The sequence below is a fragment of the Tigriopus californicus genome, chromosome 1 (assembly GCF_007210705.1).
Source record: "Tigriopus californicus strain San Diego chromosome 1, Tcal_SD_v2.1, whole genome shotgun sequence".
NCBI classification, from domain to species: Eukaryota; Metazoa; Arthropoda; class Copepoda; order Harpacticoida; family Harpacticidae; genus Tigriopus; species Tigriopus californicus.
Window position 1 is genome coordinate 6,535,962 of NC_081440.1, and position 17,439 is coordinate 6,553,400.

The 17,439-nt window shown below is 41.2% G+C and overlaps 1 protein-coding gene and 1 long non-coding RNA gene across 2 annotated transcripts; one reads left to right on the forward strand and one right to left on the reverse strand.

The window, feature by feature from the left end:
- Positions 1-532: 532 nt before the first annotated feature.
- Positions 533-5,800, reverse strand: LOC131877302 (beta-1,3-galactosyltransferase 1-like). The gene is made up of 3 exons (XM_059222914.1): positions 1,302-5,800; positions 1,030-1,192; positions 533-951 (listed from the first exon to the last, which is right to left on the reverse strand). Exons 1-3 carry the CDS (start codon positions 1,755-1,757, stop codon positions 578-580), a joined length of 993 nt encoding a protein of 330 aa, XP_059078897.1. The 5' UTR covers positions 1,758-5,800; the 3' UTR covers positions 533-577.
- Positions 5,801-16,878: 11,078 nt separating this feature from the next.
- LOC131884842 (uncharacterized) lies at positions 16,879-17,432 on the forward strand. The gene is made up of 3 exons (XR_009373758.1): positions 16,879-17,004; positions 17,095-17,267; positions 17,332-17,432. It is a non-coding gene; the product is annotated as an uncharacterized LOC131884842 (long non-coding RNA).
- Positions 17,433-17,439: the final 7 nt, after the last annotated feature.

Here is a 17,439-nt window from a genome sequence, read left to right on the forward strand (position 1 = left end):
TTGGAGGACTACTCCGATATATCCCATTAAGAAACTGATTGATTCCAGAAACTGATTGTTTCTGAAAATGATGACTGAAAAACATGAGAGAGGCATATTTGATGAACATACATTGAACCCTTCTATGACTATTACGATATTAATAATCCGGTTAGGTTCAGTGTTTGATGTGCGCATTTGAATCATATCTAACACTATTTTATGCACCGTGTAGAGTAATTGACAAAGCCACATAGGATTTATGGTTGACAAGGATTTGCGAACAATCCAATCGAAGGACCAAGTAATGTGGGGAGAAAAGTTATTTCATGCTCGTGTATTCACAGGATTTGGATCCCAAAATGTCCATTAACCCAGAAATGCTTATTGAGTTCCTTTTAGAGGATTTCCTTCCATTACAGAATCAGATTTGTTTCCAGAAACCACCCTAAAATAGATTTAATCTCTAACGGTTGTTTACCAAATGAGTGCAAATCTGACCCTTGTTTCCAACCACACCAACTATGCTCTCCCATGCGCCATTTGTTAAGGAGTGCTAATGATCCAAGATCACGAACAGAATGAATACCTAATTTATTCATTTGCATATTTGCTCTGACAAGGTCTCAAAGATGGAGAACTGCATCTCGGGTGTCACTTTGTGTCCTGTAAACATTTTTGACATTTGACATTCACGAGTCACCATTTCTCCACAAGAGAACCTGGAATCGTGAAGTGGCGGGTGAGCTCCGATCCGTTTGGCACAATGTCCAGTTGTGAACACATCCTCAATGGGCAAGAACTTCGTGTTTAAAGCAGCGATATAAAGCTCCGGAATTAAGGGCCCAGGCAAAATGTAGCCCGCGCCTGCTGTGAAGGCTGGATGTGCGGGTGGCATCATGTCCATAGGTTGGGGATTATCGCCCGATGGAATGGGCTGGAACCCGTGAATGGGACTGTTTTTGATGCATCCTGTAAAGTGAATTTTGATTGGAAGTAAAGCTGGTGAGTGTATCCACTAGGATTCAGTTTCTAAAGGTTAGATTGTACCTGTAATTTGATTGGTTTGTTGAGCCTTCAGGGCAGCATGAAGAAGAGGCACATTGACGAAAATGTCATCATCCGTTTTTAATACGTATTTGGCTTGAGGACAGAAAATCGCCGTCCATTTTAATCCCATTACCGTTTTCAGAGTCAAATTGTAATAGGAATCCTAACGCAGGAGAGGCAAATGTCAATAATGAAGGAACGAGGCACTTCTTTTTTCCTTGGAACTATCCAATTTCTATTTGAACCCCATTGACCTTTTGTTTTCTTTTTACCTGAAAATCCTCTTGGATGATGTCTCGACATAGATTGCTTTCTTGGTCAACAAGCGTTTGTTGTTCCTTGCCTTGTCCCAAAAGAAACAAAACTTTGGTTCTGTACTTTTCCAAAGCCCCCGAGGCCGCCCATGTGGCTCGAATGGCCTCACGCTCTTCATAATGGTCAGGGGCCGATGATACGAGGATTAGGAGATCAATCTCGTTGTTGTTGCAATAGTAAGGATGGTTTTTCAGGTATTGGAATTTGTGGGGATTTATTTGAGGCCTTTGGTCCTCGACCCACAAAGGGGACCGTCGCCATTCACTCATGGTTTCATCCTCAATAGATGCTGACGAAGTTTTTGGTCTTGAAAACACGAGCTCTTTGATGAACAACAATAGAACACCCACAGACAAAACCGACACGTAAAACCGGCCTTGCTTCAAGAAAAAGCTCGCATGGGGAACGTTCATGGTTCACGTTCAGCTGCAGTGTCCATACTCGTCTATAACAGAGTCTCTGGCGACATTTTGAGCTAGCAAAACATCTTCTGCACCCTTGAGGTTTCATATGGAGTAGGAAGAGAAATTCTTATCCTAGCTAATCAGGCCAGGTAAACCAGGTAAAAGCGCTTGTCAGCTTGCTCACAGTAACCTAAGTTACACGTACGGTAGAGGTCTTTCAAAAACTTTCGTAGCTACATCTACATGCGTTTGCTGGATAACTTGATGGTTCTACTATGAAGGCATCTCTACATGCCGAGATAAGCGTCATTCAAGGTAGAAAACTGAAGGCAAGCGTCAATTATTCATCTTCAGTTTAGTACCAGAAGAAGCTGTTATTTGGAATTGGTTGGATCAGGTGGATCGATCAATCAACCCATATGATAATATAAGATACTTCTCGATATTCAAGTGTTACTTTTGATCAAACGAAGTAACAGTTCGTATTCAAAGCCTGTACAAATGCTTCCATATTAACATATCACATGTCAGTTGTTCTGATATACAATTTGAGTAGCATTAACTAACTGTAGACTGACAAGCTACTCTTGATCAATAATGAAAAAGATAACAATATGGAATTAAATTGCTTGATCCCTGTTATTCGTAATAAACAGTACAGTACATCCTGTATTTTTTCTGCTTCAGATCAAATCTTTCAATCGTTAATTTCGTCTTAATATACTTCCAACTAGATAGTTCTGGGAAGGTGGGATTGCCTAAAGTCCACTACTTCCTACGTTAACGTCAGAAGCTCCTCTTCGTGATTTTTAGTCCCTGTGTTGTCGTTTCTGTCTCAGATATTGCAGTACCCAGAATCTAAGAAGGACGTACTTAAAACCTAAACAGAGAGTTCTATCCAGCCAATGGTGCATAAAATATTCATGGATGCTGGAATTCCCTTTCCTACTTTTCACGTTATTCCCCAGCCGGATTTACGAACAACCAACAACAGAGGGACCTCATATCTCGGGGACCTTGAAAACTTGCAGGATGAAGTTGTCGTCCATCCAAGTGCAGATCAGGGTAATCCTGGGTCAACATCCCAAAATCTTCAGCATCATTTTGAGGCGTAAATAAATACTGCTGTGGTACGCGAACCAAATTTCTAAAATGCTCGGTTTTGTCATAAGTGATATTCCAACAAAAACTTCAAATGGTCTCGTAGAAAAATAATTTGCTACGAGGAAAGGATTATATTCTTCAATTGAGAATCATAGCTTCATAACAAATGCGCCAATTTGTATGGAACTTCATCCAGATGTTTTCAGAACATGCCGTTTTAAACGATATTAGCAAGCAAAACAAGTTCAGATCATTTATTTTTGTTTTGCACTAGCTACGAAATTGGGATAATCTACGGGATATGATTAGAAAAAGAGACAAATTGATTCAGGACCATTATTTCACTTAACGCTTGTAAAATCTATCATGCTAGGACCGTGATGTGTATTATGCAAATGGAGATAATGATCACAATCTGTCCTGTTTGGCAGGCTCTTTGTTCTTCCCTTTTTTATCTCATATGTCTTTGTGCTAAATTTGGAGGAGGGTCACGGCCTCAATTTAGTCTTAATTCAATTTGAGAGAACTTTATTGCAAAATGACGGTGCCCTCAGCCACGAACAAAGAAAAGGGGGATTGCTTGACCCAATTGCATCGCAAGAGATATCTGGGAATACAACACGACTGATCATTCACCAAATGGGTCGTATTTCATTCTAGTGGCCAAGATCATGCAATCATCAGAATGATTGGCTAGATGGAAAAACTGTTGTAATCATTTCAAACCTCGAGATGCTTTTCTATGCTGCACTAAAATGAAATTGAAATTTCCTTCCTGATATTTTCCATGTAGAGAACGACCAAAAGCTGAAAACACCATTTCATGATAACAGGATTCAGTGATTCAAATCGAGCCAAGGGATCAAAACTGGAATGTCTTTAAACATGAGGAAGTAGGTTTCCCTTAGTACAGTAATGTCTCAATGCAGTAGCTACATATAAAATTGGGATTGCAGCCTTTGGCAAAGTTGAATTCTAAAAAGATTTTTGGACCTTGGTATTTTGGGTATAATTTTAACGGCGCCTAATTTACATTCAAGACCATAACCAAGTGCAAACAAGGAATTAAAAATCTAAGCTACAGAGTTCACTATTGTTCCATTGAGATGATAACTGACCCGGATTGAGCTCGATACTTGACCACGTCGTTAAGTAAAAGCGTTATTTGTTGCAGTATTTCAAACCCCTCTGATAATGTAGCGTGAGAGGCAAGCATTTCAATTGACCAACCTTTTCATGTAGAAACCTGAACAATCTGTATTTTGATAAGAATGCTTCAGTCAAACATGACATCCTGAAACATCCCGGAACCAGATTTGGCTTCAGAAGAACCACGGAACCCAGCAAATCCTACACACAAGGTCAACCTTCAGATTGGAGGTCCTTAACTCTTTTTTTACCTCGCCCCACAATCACAGGGTCATATTTGTTTTTCCACTCATTGCTCCCTTTGATTGATTATTGCTGCCAAAGAGACCTTACCTATACGTACCGATAATAGCTCATGAAGCCAATCTAACATTGCACATGTTCTAAGATCCCGAATAGGTGGACCACATCAGCCGGGCGGGATGTGGTGTAAACGCTCGTTTCCTACCTATGGTACATCTCGTCTGTAAACCGCGATACCGACATAGATCTCCTCAGCCTCAGAGACGCAATGCTCATTTCGATGCTCGACCACCCTGATTGAAGGCGAGAGTGTGTCGAAAGGGAAATGTCCTTTGGCTTCTAATGGATTGTTAGCCAATAAGCCCCATCTCAAATGGAGTGGCTTTGGCAGAGCTCAGGGCTCACAAACCACCCAAGACTAGCCATCCAATCATCCACAGGTTTCTTCTTCTCAACGACGTAGACCAGACGAAAGGTTTCATCAGCTTTCTCGGTTGCAAACCACAATCATGACTTGGTATACCACAAGGATTGGTTCGAGGATGTTCACCGATGTGGTAACGGGGACATGGATGTATGGGTGATGATGACGAAAAGTCGTACTTCTACTGCATGCAGGGACTTAACCAATGCCAGCACGGGAATCTATAATCAAAAGATAATCTTGATCATTAACTAAATTTGGCGAAATCATTACTTTTTAAAGACAAAAGACCATTTGGGCTCGGGTTTATCCGTCTCACGGCCTTGACATGGACCTGAGCCTCACAATGGCAATTAACTTCAAACGCATACGGGAATTTAATTAAAGCCATCTCGAAATCTCCTTGTCGTTTCAGCCAAGTAATGGAAAGTGATTCGGTTGTTTTCAATTTGGAGGAGAAAGGGTTATGAATGAAATATGAATGAGTAGCAGGTTACATTCGGAAAAAATGCTCTTGAAATGTTATTCATGCATATGATTGTGCTTGGGGATGTGCAAAATATGGCGCTTCAATCATTCTAGCTGAGGCTTTCAAACCCATTACTCTAGTGTAATGAGAGGGAAATCGTAATTGCCACGATGATATCCTCTCAAAACCCCAATCTAGTACAGTGAGTGGCAAAGGAAAAAAAAGCACCAAGTCCCGTTTTCAATTTGTCATTTCGAGCACGGATTTGATGAGGGTGGAGATCTCGAGGCCGCTCGTAACATTTACCTTTATGCTATATACATACTTACTCCTTTACCATGTGCGTAGTGCTGAACCTTGCCAGCCTCCAGGGTGCTCAGCTCACATGCAAATCATGCCAAGAGAAAATTAATAACCGATACCTCTTGTGTCATTTCGAGTCGGCAAAAAACGTCCATTTTGCCCGTGGTATCCTTGAAGCAATTTGATATTGGCAGGCTGAGCCTTGAAAAATTCTTGAATTTTCAGGTTTTCAGGTCCCAACGAGAGAGCGCAAATACGAGGCTTGATCAAACAAATGCTTCCTTTTATCTGCATAAATCTCGTTCACTCGAAAGATTTGCGTGAAGCAAATACTCAAGTTCCAATGCACGTAATTTGCCACCAATTTCAAGTCCACCATGTTCGGAAGGCACATTGGCATTTCGAATCGGTCTCACGATTACGTCTTTACGAGTCTCCAATTTGTGGACATGTAGTGTCAAAACTGAGCTGGCGTAATTGGACCACATTTTCTATCCACGGTGTTCAATCTTGATGATCTGCCTAATAACAAGAGTCAAAGTCTGTTTATTTTCGGGTGCATATTAGCTCCATTGAACTAGAACTTGTGCCGGTCGTTCTAAAATGGAAGCAGCTCTCAACTTCCGGTCTTAGTGAACCCTCTGTCTATTTTCTGCCAAAAGCTTTAAAGTTTGGATTTGACAATCATCTCTTGGAGATGTACTCGCACAGACTGTGTTAAAGAGCAGGCCAAATATCGATCTCTAAACCTGACAGTCATAGAATTGGAATCGAAGTCGTGAGCTTTAGAGGGGCTCATTTTCATTTTCACTTCTGATTGAGCACGATAAGAGTGGAAGGTGACTCTGGTGAGAGAAAATTATGGACTGAGGTGCACGGAAATCAAATCAGTATTGGTGACTACGTGCTATATATTGCTTTTTCTCCAAACCCCACCAATTTGGCATGTTTTTTCTTCTTCTCATTCAGTTTGAATTATGCTCTGACATTCATAAAGTGTGGAAGCCAAGATTTTTCATTTGGCTTTGGAATTTGGAGAAAAATTGAGACTTTGGTCTTCCCAAAAATGGTTCAAAGAAACGTCTAGATTCACAGAAACTAATTCCACTTTGTGATGTATTCTTCATGAAGCAATGAAGCCATTACTTGAATTGTTCCTAAGGAATCTAAGTGGGTACGTCTTTGTGATTATCTAGCTGCATTTTCAAGTCGGTGGGAGGAGGACTGACAAGTAAGAAAGCAAGCTATTCATATGGCAATGATCATGATCTTCTTCTTCGCCCTCAACATCTCATTTCTCATCTTCCGGTCTTTCCCCCCCACTGCCTCGTCTCACTCACTTTCATACTCAGTCTGTAGGTAGGCACTACCATTCTCCGTACTCTCACTCTGGCAACCTGATCTGAACATGATGCATCCAAAAGATCAGGGACTCCAGCGAGCATTTCGCAGTTGGAAACTAACTTCTTCGCTGAGCCTGAGAATGGTCTGATGTGAGTAAAGGTAATTTTGAGATGAGCGAGTACAGATGGGCGGTTCTGCATCACCCAATGGTTCTAGTAATGTGGTGTGGCTTCCCAGATGGTATGTTTGCAATTGAACAGAATTTTGAGAACTTCTAGAATCCAAAATTCCGCAGGTTTGTTGGGTATTAGTCAATCCGTTGTACTCGTACAATCAGACTTTCAAAGATGGGATATGCATGGATGGAACTATTGGGTGAGAATGATGCCCTTTTGAAATATGTGATTGGAACTCTTCTAAGAGTGAACTGTAATGAGGGCCTTACGCTGCATGGAATATGGTTTACGTTCCAGACTTCAGAGGGCGCTTTGTGAGTCAGCCTCTACCAAATAATGGCCCCATTGGGCGGATTTATCTTTAGTGAGTTATAATGCGTTTGTATTACTTTTGGTTGATTCTATCAAAATCTTATGTACAATTGGTGACCCGGGTCACGTAATGTCCGGAAAAGAAATCGCTCTCATGGTATGTTTCTAGTAGTTTATTCAGCAATCCATCGTGCTTCTTGCCCTTTTGTTTGGGCAGTGTGACGTTGCAAATAAGGGGTCTATAGGTAATACGTAGCTAATATAGGTCTCAACAAATGCTTGATGTAAGCAACGAAAGGAATATTTTTAGGACTGAATCATGGTAATCATATCATCTACAATATCATCAAATACATGATAGACGAAGCCTTCAATATGTTCGTTAGTTTTTTCATCTCTTCCGTTGATCTATATTTTGGATTCTTAAGGCTTTCTTTTAAGCTAGTTTTCTCTATTACAAGAGACGAAACTCACATAATAGATCGAGTGGCATTTGTTCCATCTTAGTCATTCCACCACGGATTTAGATGACTTGAATTTCTTGCAATGTCTTTTAATGACTTGCTGATGGGAGATTGCGGAAGAAAAAATGTAGTGAATATCTTACTAACTTCACTAAGCGGCTAAAAATTCCTCTTACTGACTTGATGCTCAACGTTTTCATCTTCAACAAGTTCACTTGAGAAAGGTTTTGCTTTTCTTTTTACATCGAATGCCTGAGGGAAAAAAAAGGATTTAGGTTACCATGGATATGAGGAATGTACCAGTAAATAAATGTTTTCTAGCTCGAACACGATTCATCTCCATATGAATTTGTTGAGAGTTGTATTCTATCCAAAAATCCAAAACACAAAAACACGAGGAGAACGCAGTTCGTTATCATTTTCTCATTTCTATTGAAAACATCATCCTTCCTCAGCAATTGTTCCGAACTCATTCAGTTTTTGAAGAGAAATAGTCGACATTCTTGAGGATGCTCAATACGGTATGTCAGGCTCTAACACCAGAATATTTATTCTTTGTTCGGAATGCTTAGAGTTTAGACTTTTCAGGCCTGAATGGATTGACACTCACACCAAATATGCTCTATGCTTTCACGGTTGTGCAAGTATTGCTGCGGTAATTCGTGTGCCAGCTCCTAAACTTTGCTTGCCCCATCATCCGTTCGACTAATCCATGCAAAAGCTACTTTTATTTTCTGCACAATGTGAACAGGCGAGAGAAAAAACCTGACTCATAAAAGAGGACCAAAGTTTCATTCCTGCGTATTGACTTGTCAAAATCTGCCTTGTTCGAGATTTATGTCATACTGGTAAGTAGTAAAATCATACTAGAACATCTCTATAAAGTTGTGTTATATTGGGTCGCACACTCGACAATCTGTTTTCACAACTTGTTGACCATTTACCGAAACATCTCCTTTTTTCCTCGAACTATAGAAACATGGCCAATATTGATGATATCAAAGTTTAACAAGTCAATTGGAGCTAACTTTAACTTCATGATGGTTTTGACCTGAAAGAAGTAGAGCAATTCGAATCTATCATTAATTCACCAGAAAAGCCTTCGCAATTTGTCATCCTAGCGTTTGTACAAACTTGTGGTGCATGTGCATCCAGCTCGCTGGAAATGTTTTTTTTCAAGTTGGATTGAATTGGAAAGTGATTACTCAACCCTACCACCCCACCATCACCACCAACAACTGAGGGGGATTAGGGGATTGTGCGGGATATGGAAAAGGTTTGACGATGTGGGATGTTTCGACACAACTAACATTTAATTACCATTTGCCGGCACGCTCAAACAATATGATTTCGTGAGAAAGCACCACAGATGATGGCTACTTTTAAAAGGATCCAGCCAGAGATAGAGGGATCTGGTTGAGAGATAAACCCGAGGCAGCTCCGTTATCGACCTTCCCAGAGCTTTTCAAAACGGCATTTATTCACAGGGTCTAATGGAACACTAACGACTTCACACTCCTTCATGTGGTACGGTACATGAATACGTAACGACCTTCCGGAGATGTTGAAATGTCACCGAAAGATTGAAAATATGGGATTGATATCCATGAACAGAGATGGTACGCCTCATTAGGTCGTGAACACTTCTGCATTTGGCATGCAATGGAGGAGGGCTCAACGAATGGAGGGCCTGCCATTCAAATTTCACGCTCTTCTCTATATCAGGTCAGAGTGAGTGACTCAAGTTCAGATATGCTGTACGTACAAATGGCGACCCTCATCCATAATGCGAGCTGTCCGTATACCTACGTATTCGAACAATGGACAATATCTAGGATTAAGGGTTGCGAGGCCCTTTTAAAGACCCTAATGCTGGAACGGAGGGATGTCATCGTTTCACAGTAAAAAAAAGGGAAAACGTGACCGCATAAATTATAGTCCGAGGTCCTGGATTTCGCTCAGAGTTCAAACTACTTTCATTCAGTACTCACGTGGGAGAAAGTTCGTGGCCAAGAGTAACCTTTGGCTTGTCCGTGTCTTTCATGTAATGCACGAATATAGTACAGCATGTGGTGCGCAACAAAGAAGCTCAATGAGCTTTTGCTTGGTTCGTAGGCTGGGATTCGGATGCTCGTAATCGTGTGCATTACTTGAACCTTTTCAAAAAAGTCACCCTTCCTCCCTCCCAAGTCAGTGGCAGTCATCGATTGGAGTCTCGAGCAATTATGAAATTGGGATCTTGAACGAGGTCATAATCAGGTCAGAGGACGGTTGATCGATGGGAAAAACAAGCAAGATCACACTCGCTTTATCGGACACCTCGTTGTTAGAGGCTTTGAGATCCATCAAATCGGTCAATTCTCCCCTCCTCGCACTCGACTAATCTTGTCGTAAAAACATTCTCCGAGCTTGATGCGTGAAACTATTGCAAAACATTGTCTAGGCCCATAAAACGAGGATACTAGGATCAAAGTGAAACGGGGCTATTCACTTTCGTGTTCAAACCGAGACCCTCCTCAGTTTGGCTCTTTGATTCGCTAAAGAATAGATGCTAGTCATCCTATGTGAATAGGTCTAATCCTGATGATTCAAATAGTAAGCTTCAGAAACTTTTGTTCATTGTCCTTTTTTGTCTTTTTTAAGTTTGTTCCAATCAGAATGATATGTTGGGATGGCTTTAATTATTTTGATTCTCCATGTCTCTTCTTTTATGCATATTTCAAAGTACAGCATCAATATCCCTTTTCTTAGGAGTTATGATAAATAAGAAAGGGCCAAAGAACGAAAGAATAACTCTGATGGCCAGTCTTCCACGTGCGCATGGTCTTAACAAGAAAGTGAGAGTTTGCCTAAAGGGGCTCATACTTTCATCAGTTTTGTTTTCGATGCCAATGTCAGAATTTTAGTTCGAAAACCTTTTGGCATTGAATATGTCTAGTTTTTCGTAGTAAAGGGGACATGGATTAATATAGGGTTGCTTAGAGCCACAAAGGTTGATCACATTTGTGCGAATCTAGAATTCTCTATGAGGCACTGTTGTCTAATGGCTCCTTTGTCCCAGAATAAATCTTAATGGAAAGTCCTAATGATATTCTCCAAGGTAATGGATGCTTTAAAAAAGAAGCCAAAAATGTCGGCATTTAGTTCGTACGAAGACGCATAATTATAAGAAAGGAAGCAATCCTAAAGGGGTTAATTGATTGGATGACCCTTTGAAATGGAGAGATAAAAATAATAAGGGATCAATGTATGATCATGCGGTAAAATTTAGGAAAGACCGGAAGTCTCGAAGCTGGACCAGTTCGAAAATGAAGCAGTTTTAATAGTCAATCTAATTGTGACACAAATGGTGAGACAAACTTATCAATTAGTCACTTGAAAGAATTACTGACGATATATCTGGTTTAGTAACACCAAGTAGTAAAGGAAGTGTTTTACGCAACAACCCACACTAATCCATAGTCCATAGTAATCTAATGGCCATTTAGGATTCGTTTACTAATACCTTGTTGTGAACCCGAACTTATATATCAGTTTAGTTGCTCACCTAAGATCAAAAAATGGTTTCCACTCCTTCCTGTTCGGACTAGTTTCGACTCTCAACTATATTTTTGGGATATTGTCCAAAAAGAAGCCGTTTAACTTTGCCGATGTGACAAACCAAGAGAAATTAACGGACAAGACAAGTTAGTCAGCAATCTAATTGGAGTAGCCTTTGGAAGAAATACACAAAAAACAACAACATCGATTGGGAGAGCTCAGATAATTTGATTGATTAACAACCGCTTTCATAGGACACTACGGCTTTGTCTGGAACAATGACAAAAGAATCGGGGATACTTTTCCCATTTTCTCTCAGCCGTGGGAATTTGACCTAATGATGAGTAAGTATGGGCCCGAAAATTGCTCTCAATGAAATCGATCGAATCCCGACGCAAACTGGTTTTCCTTCTCAAGGTCTCCTATTGTCAAGTGCCAAATCATCACTCTGGAAGCGGAAAAAGTTTGGACGCTCTTGGACCCGGATTACGCCTTGTTTTGAGTTGGTGATGATTTAAACATCAATCTTTTTGAAATACCCTGACATAATGAGTATTAAATACCCATTGACCTATGTGGAAGACCTTTCACTGGAGCCATTCTCATAATTAAGGTCCCGATGATGCCTGATTTGCCCCAAATTAGACCGAAAATTTTCGACCGTATTTTTTAGGTCCGTTCTAGATCGCTCAATCTTGTTTGGACGGAAATCGAGTTTCATTCGCGTTCAATTGGTAGTAGGGAATGGGGGACTACTTTAGCTCGGTCCTTGGTGCTTTTCCGATGCACATGGTAGTGGGATTTGTAGAATATCTTCAGCGTAAGACTTGTGGAAGCCGATGGCCTGACAATTTCTGCCATTGCCCTCTTTCCTCAGTCCTAAACTTTTTCTTGCCTCATCATCATAAATCATCGGACCAAGTTTCCCTGTTCTCAGTTTCTCGAAGTTTTACGCAAGTATGGTTTGGACGTCATCATTTTTTCTCCTAAACCTTTCGGCCCTTATCTTGCAATTTGGTTCTCGCAATTTGGTTCTCGCAATATGTAAATCGCAAGACGATGCGATCGAGCGTGGCAACTTCATGGAGAAGTTCAGAGCCTATTTGTCTGGGAACGCTAAGCTTAACAGAGAACAATGAAACGCTTGGTCAGAGATGAACCTTAAAACCTTACAATACTGTGGGAGTGAAAAGAACATACCTGACATCAAACCTTGGCTGTACTGAACGTGATACATCTCTTCATTGTGGCTTCCTGTTTAGTTGCCCCTTGTCTCTTCTTGCGGGGATTAAAAAATCCTGCCGATATCGCTTATCGTATAGCATTGATAATTGACAAAGATCCCCGTCCTCAGCAGCTCCAAGGCCGATTTCTATTGAAGCTGATTTCTCTCCTGTTGTGTGGTTGCTCCATTCGAATATTCAAAGGAACTTCCACCTTCATTCTGCACACACGCACACACTCATTTCCCCCGTTGGGTTGTCGTAAAAAGCTAACAAATCAATCCATTACAATCACCATTGTCCTCATTGTACTGCACATGGTTCGTATGCCGGCGGGACGCCTGAATATCTGGACACCATCCCCATCCCAGAAGGCGCCGTCTTTATTGTCTTATCAATGATAATTGGCCAATCCCAAATTCAATCGATTCATTAGCGTTCCCAGGAAACCCACTCTATGATTAGAGCAATTAAAGATCATGTGTCTGAACGGATAGCAATCCAGACCCTCCAAAGTCGTACAAGAAAGTGCAATCCTGAACATGCCCTCCAGCCCATTATGGTGTTGAACTTGATGGATGGAACATGGCTCTAAAATGATGAAGAAAAAAAAATAGAGTAAGGTCTGAGAAGCGATGCATTCCGTAGCTTATTTGGCTGCATTTTTTTCCACAATCACTTGAGCGCATCCATCTTCCACCCCTTCTAAGCAGCTGGGTTAACTTGGATAGCTTCCATTTGGCAAGCTAAAACGGACCAATTTCCAGATATAATGATAATAACAAATGGTGTCGCAAAACCCATTATGCTCGACTGACGAAATCGTAAAAGAAAAACATGTTTTGATCTTAAGACGAAATACGCCAGGCCAGCCATTTTGACTGGCTATCCTGGACGACATTGGACTCGAGTTTGGGAGGATTTTTGTGACCGTGTGCATGCACTTACTACATTAACGGGAATCCCAGAGTGAAACCGTAAGCTCATCAAGTCGAATTCGGAAAGGTTGAAGCCAAGTTCATGTTTGGGATTATTAGGCTAAGGTGATGGGTGAGCACCGGGTTGTTTATTGGTTCTCATAAAAAGTCTGGCCAACTTGCTTTTACCAACTACCTATTGGGAAAACATTCAGGCTGGAAAGAAAAAGAGCCATTTTCTGGTTTTCGCCATTGGCTAAAACATTTAAGCTATGGCTAATGTGGCATCCCTTGTGCTCCATGACATCAGGTGCTCCGCAAATGGTTGTATTTTTCTCGATTTCTGCATTTCAGACATTACGTACTGAAGTGTATTGGTGGTCTGCGTCATGGTTCATAACTTATGAAAAGAAGAGTGGGCGTTGCTTGGAAAGTCTAATTCAATTTTCTGCTCCCAAGGACAACAGGCTCTTGCTTGTTGGTAAAGCCAGTTATTGATTGTTTATTAGATCATCCTTACTCCATCTCTCTTTCCAGTCTGGCCAAGAAACCATAAGTCGTTCATTCAGAGACAGACAAATTCAATTTATGATTGACCGAAAAACTGGAGCTTTGCGAACAGTCATCGTTCAATTCACAAACTTGACGTAGCGAATTCAAAAATGCTTACCTCCAAATCTCTCTCACAGGTGTACTGTGGTTCCGACCATTCATCCAACCAACCATCCAACCATCCAACCAACCCACCATCCCACCTTTGAGTACGTAAAGCGTAGGTTCAAAGTCAAACCGACCGAGCCTCTCGCGATCAGGAAACAAGACCACCATCCTGCTGAGGCACTCCTCTTCGCTACTTCTCCTGCTACAAGCCCATTCATAACGGTGGTGAAATTGATTTCTGTCCAATTTGACTGCAAGTTTCTCTCCTAGATTCATATTTCTCTTTGCCAGAGCTATCCATTCTGTGGATGGAATGAATGAAAGAACCAGAGAGGTCCGTCCGATGTCTATGGCAAGTTTCATCCCAAGAGATCCCTATCATTCAACTAATATGCGCATAAATAACAAGACAAGTCAATAAAAAAGGGCCATAACCGAGGCTACTCGGGTATCTCATATCATGATGCAGCATGAACGACATCACTGACTTTGATGCGTCGAGGACCATTCTAGTAGGAGGGTTGGTTATAACGTGTGGTCACATGGTTGGAATGGGAGGGGTGAGCTTCAAAACATAAAAGGATATGAACTTTGCTCCGTCCAACATACATGTTCGGACGAGACAATTTGAATGAGACATACTTATTTACTTCCATATTCTCTTGATTCTTGATCTTGGCAACGACTGAAACTCAGCTTCAGTTGACATTTAAAGATTCAAGTACCATCATTTCTAGACGAGGAGTAAACATGGGAATCAGTCACTAGTTTTGGGAACTGGTGGCTTTAAGGCATTGGTCTCAAATACCACGAAATTCTCGATTGTGTGCTCGACTCTGCTCAGCCAAGAATGGAGAAGTAATCATGACTTGACAGAAGGCGCGATCAAAAGGTTTTCAAATTCCAAACTTCTTGATCTTTGGGTTTGTTATTTGTGATCTGAATGGTCTAAAATGCACGATCATTGGATTCTTTGGAAGGGATTGTGCAAACATTTAAGGATATTTGGCCCTTTCCTAGGCTTGAGACCACAAGCGTTCACCTGATCGTCGCATTTCAAGTTCAATCGAGTAAAAAGTGGCGAAGAATACCGTTTCCGTATTTTGAAATCGGTTTTAGCGACTTTGTGCGCATAGCAAAAAAGAGGCAGGGCGAATCTTGTCGAAAATAGATAAATTGTCTGGCTGACTAAGTAAATAGCATTCAATGTGGATACAGTCGGTTTGATTAGTCAATTCAACTCTCTCCCTCCTACCTTTCCCAGATTTACTTTCGGAAACAATGAAATACGAAAAAGACCTGCATGCATCTGCTAAGCAATGAGAAAACACTCGAGTGTTTCTACTAATTAATGTCATGACATTTCAAGAATAGGAATAAGAAATCACTTAATACGCCTGTTCGGATATTTCAACCTCTTGGCTATTTCATTCAATGCCTTTCGCCACTTTCCAGAAATTGAACCCCCCTCATAAATGTGATGGCGAAACATTTACCGAGTGCACTCATGTCACGAAGAGGATTCAAACAATGTTAACAATAACCATACCAGATAAAAGTTGATGTCGATTAATCCTCACCACTGCTCCGTGCGTAATTTTTCGCCCAATTATTTCAGCTCATACGAAGAGGATCTAAATTCCCCGTGAAAATGAGGTCCAAGTCGCCTTTTGATGCCACCAAAGTTCAACGCTCGGGGTACTTTAAAGGAACAAGCTAAAGGGCACTGCAAAAGGTCAAGTCTAGAGGATTTTCTATAATTACACTAATCCACTCTTCTCATCCAAAAGATATGTCGAAACAATCATTGAATTGCTTGGCACTACGCATCAATTGTAGAAAATTCTCTCCTGCACGCACCTCGCCATGAAAAAGATTTATGGATTAGGTTCGTTTCCTAGTAGAGCTATACTATTACTTATAAGATTTCTACAGGGACGCCTATCTGGCTTGGTACCTTTTAGGTTTCTCCGTACCCCCTAAGATGCGCAAGGGGTATTCGTCGGGAGGCAATTATGCTCACATTCATCTTACAAATTATGCTTATTTCATCCTCGATAACTCTCTGAATTGAATGTTTTGATTTTGCTTTGAAATGCGCCTCAGTCTTTTTTATGTACGTACTCGTATATGTAAGTCCTCGTACACGGGTATCTAAAGTACGGTCTAGACCCTAATTAAGAGCCTTGCATCGCCCATCTTGCCCAGGAACTTTCACTAGTTGCCATCCCTTGGTTGTGAGAGCTTGGCAACCTCAACCACCCTCCATGACCAAAGTCTGATTTCCTCAACCCTTTGCCTTCACCGTTACTCGCATTCACTGAAGTGTGTACCACACTTGTGCATTATAGTAGATTTACTCTCACTCAATTGTCAGAACGTTGAACGAGTCAAAGCTTTAACCGGGCGAAATAATCATGAATGTCGTTCCGATGACAACTCGCCTCGAGCACGCTTCTTCATCATCATACTCTGGATCACAATTTTGACCATTTGAGTTGACCATAATGACATCATACTAAAAGCTCTCGTGCCGATTCCCATCGCTGAGCAGGATTCATTAGAATCCGAGTCCCAACTCTCAGTTGCATTTTTACTGAATCGGTGGAAGCCAAAGTCCGAGGCAATGACCCCTTCAGGCTTTCTGAAGTCTTTGAATGGCAGAAATGTTTCAATGGAGGAAAACTCGATCTTCCACAGCGAATTTCTCCTTGTCTCAGTCAAATTGAGAGAACTTGTTTTTTGACGAACTTGAATTGCAAAACTTGTAATAGAAAGAAACTTGGAGACGGAGATTGTCAACAAACCGACACCCGCTCAATTTGATGGGAAGACGTCTTCCCTCTCATCGAATGGTTTTCACTACTGTATGTACGCACAGTGCTACGCAATCGTCATTTAAACTTGCGGAAGAGCTTCGTTTCCTTTGTAAGTAGTCTCGAGTGATTAGCCTTTTCCTTCGAGCTCCCAATGATTACCCATAAGCATCACCAGAGCTCCCACAAATCGTCATTTTAGTTAATGAGATTGGGGTGTGGGTTAGAGAGATCACTGACAGGGATGAAACGGGGAGGCATGCCTGCATGGGCGGATGGATGGATGGATGCAATTCGAAGACCATCATGTCCTTTGTGCTGTACACATACTCCTTGTACCTATATGGTAATGCCAGCTTCACTCTTCACACAAAGGTGAAATGGAAGGACCCCAAACACTCACGTGGCCACTGAAGCATAACACACTTTAGCTTTCTAGGTTGAGGAAGTTACTCAGGTACCCGACACTGAACAATCCAGCTTAACTTTTGAAACAGTTTTAAAACTGAATTCAACAATATCACTATCGAAATCCTCGACTTGCAGA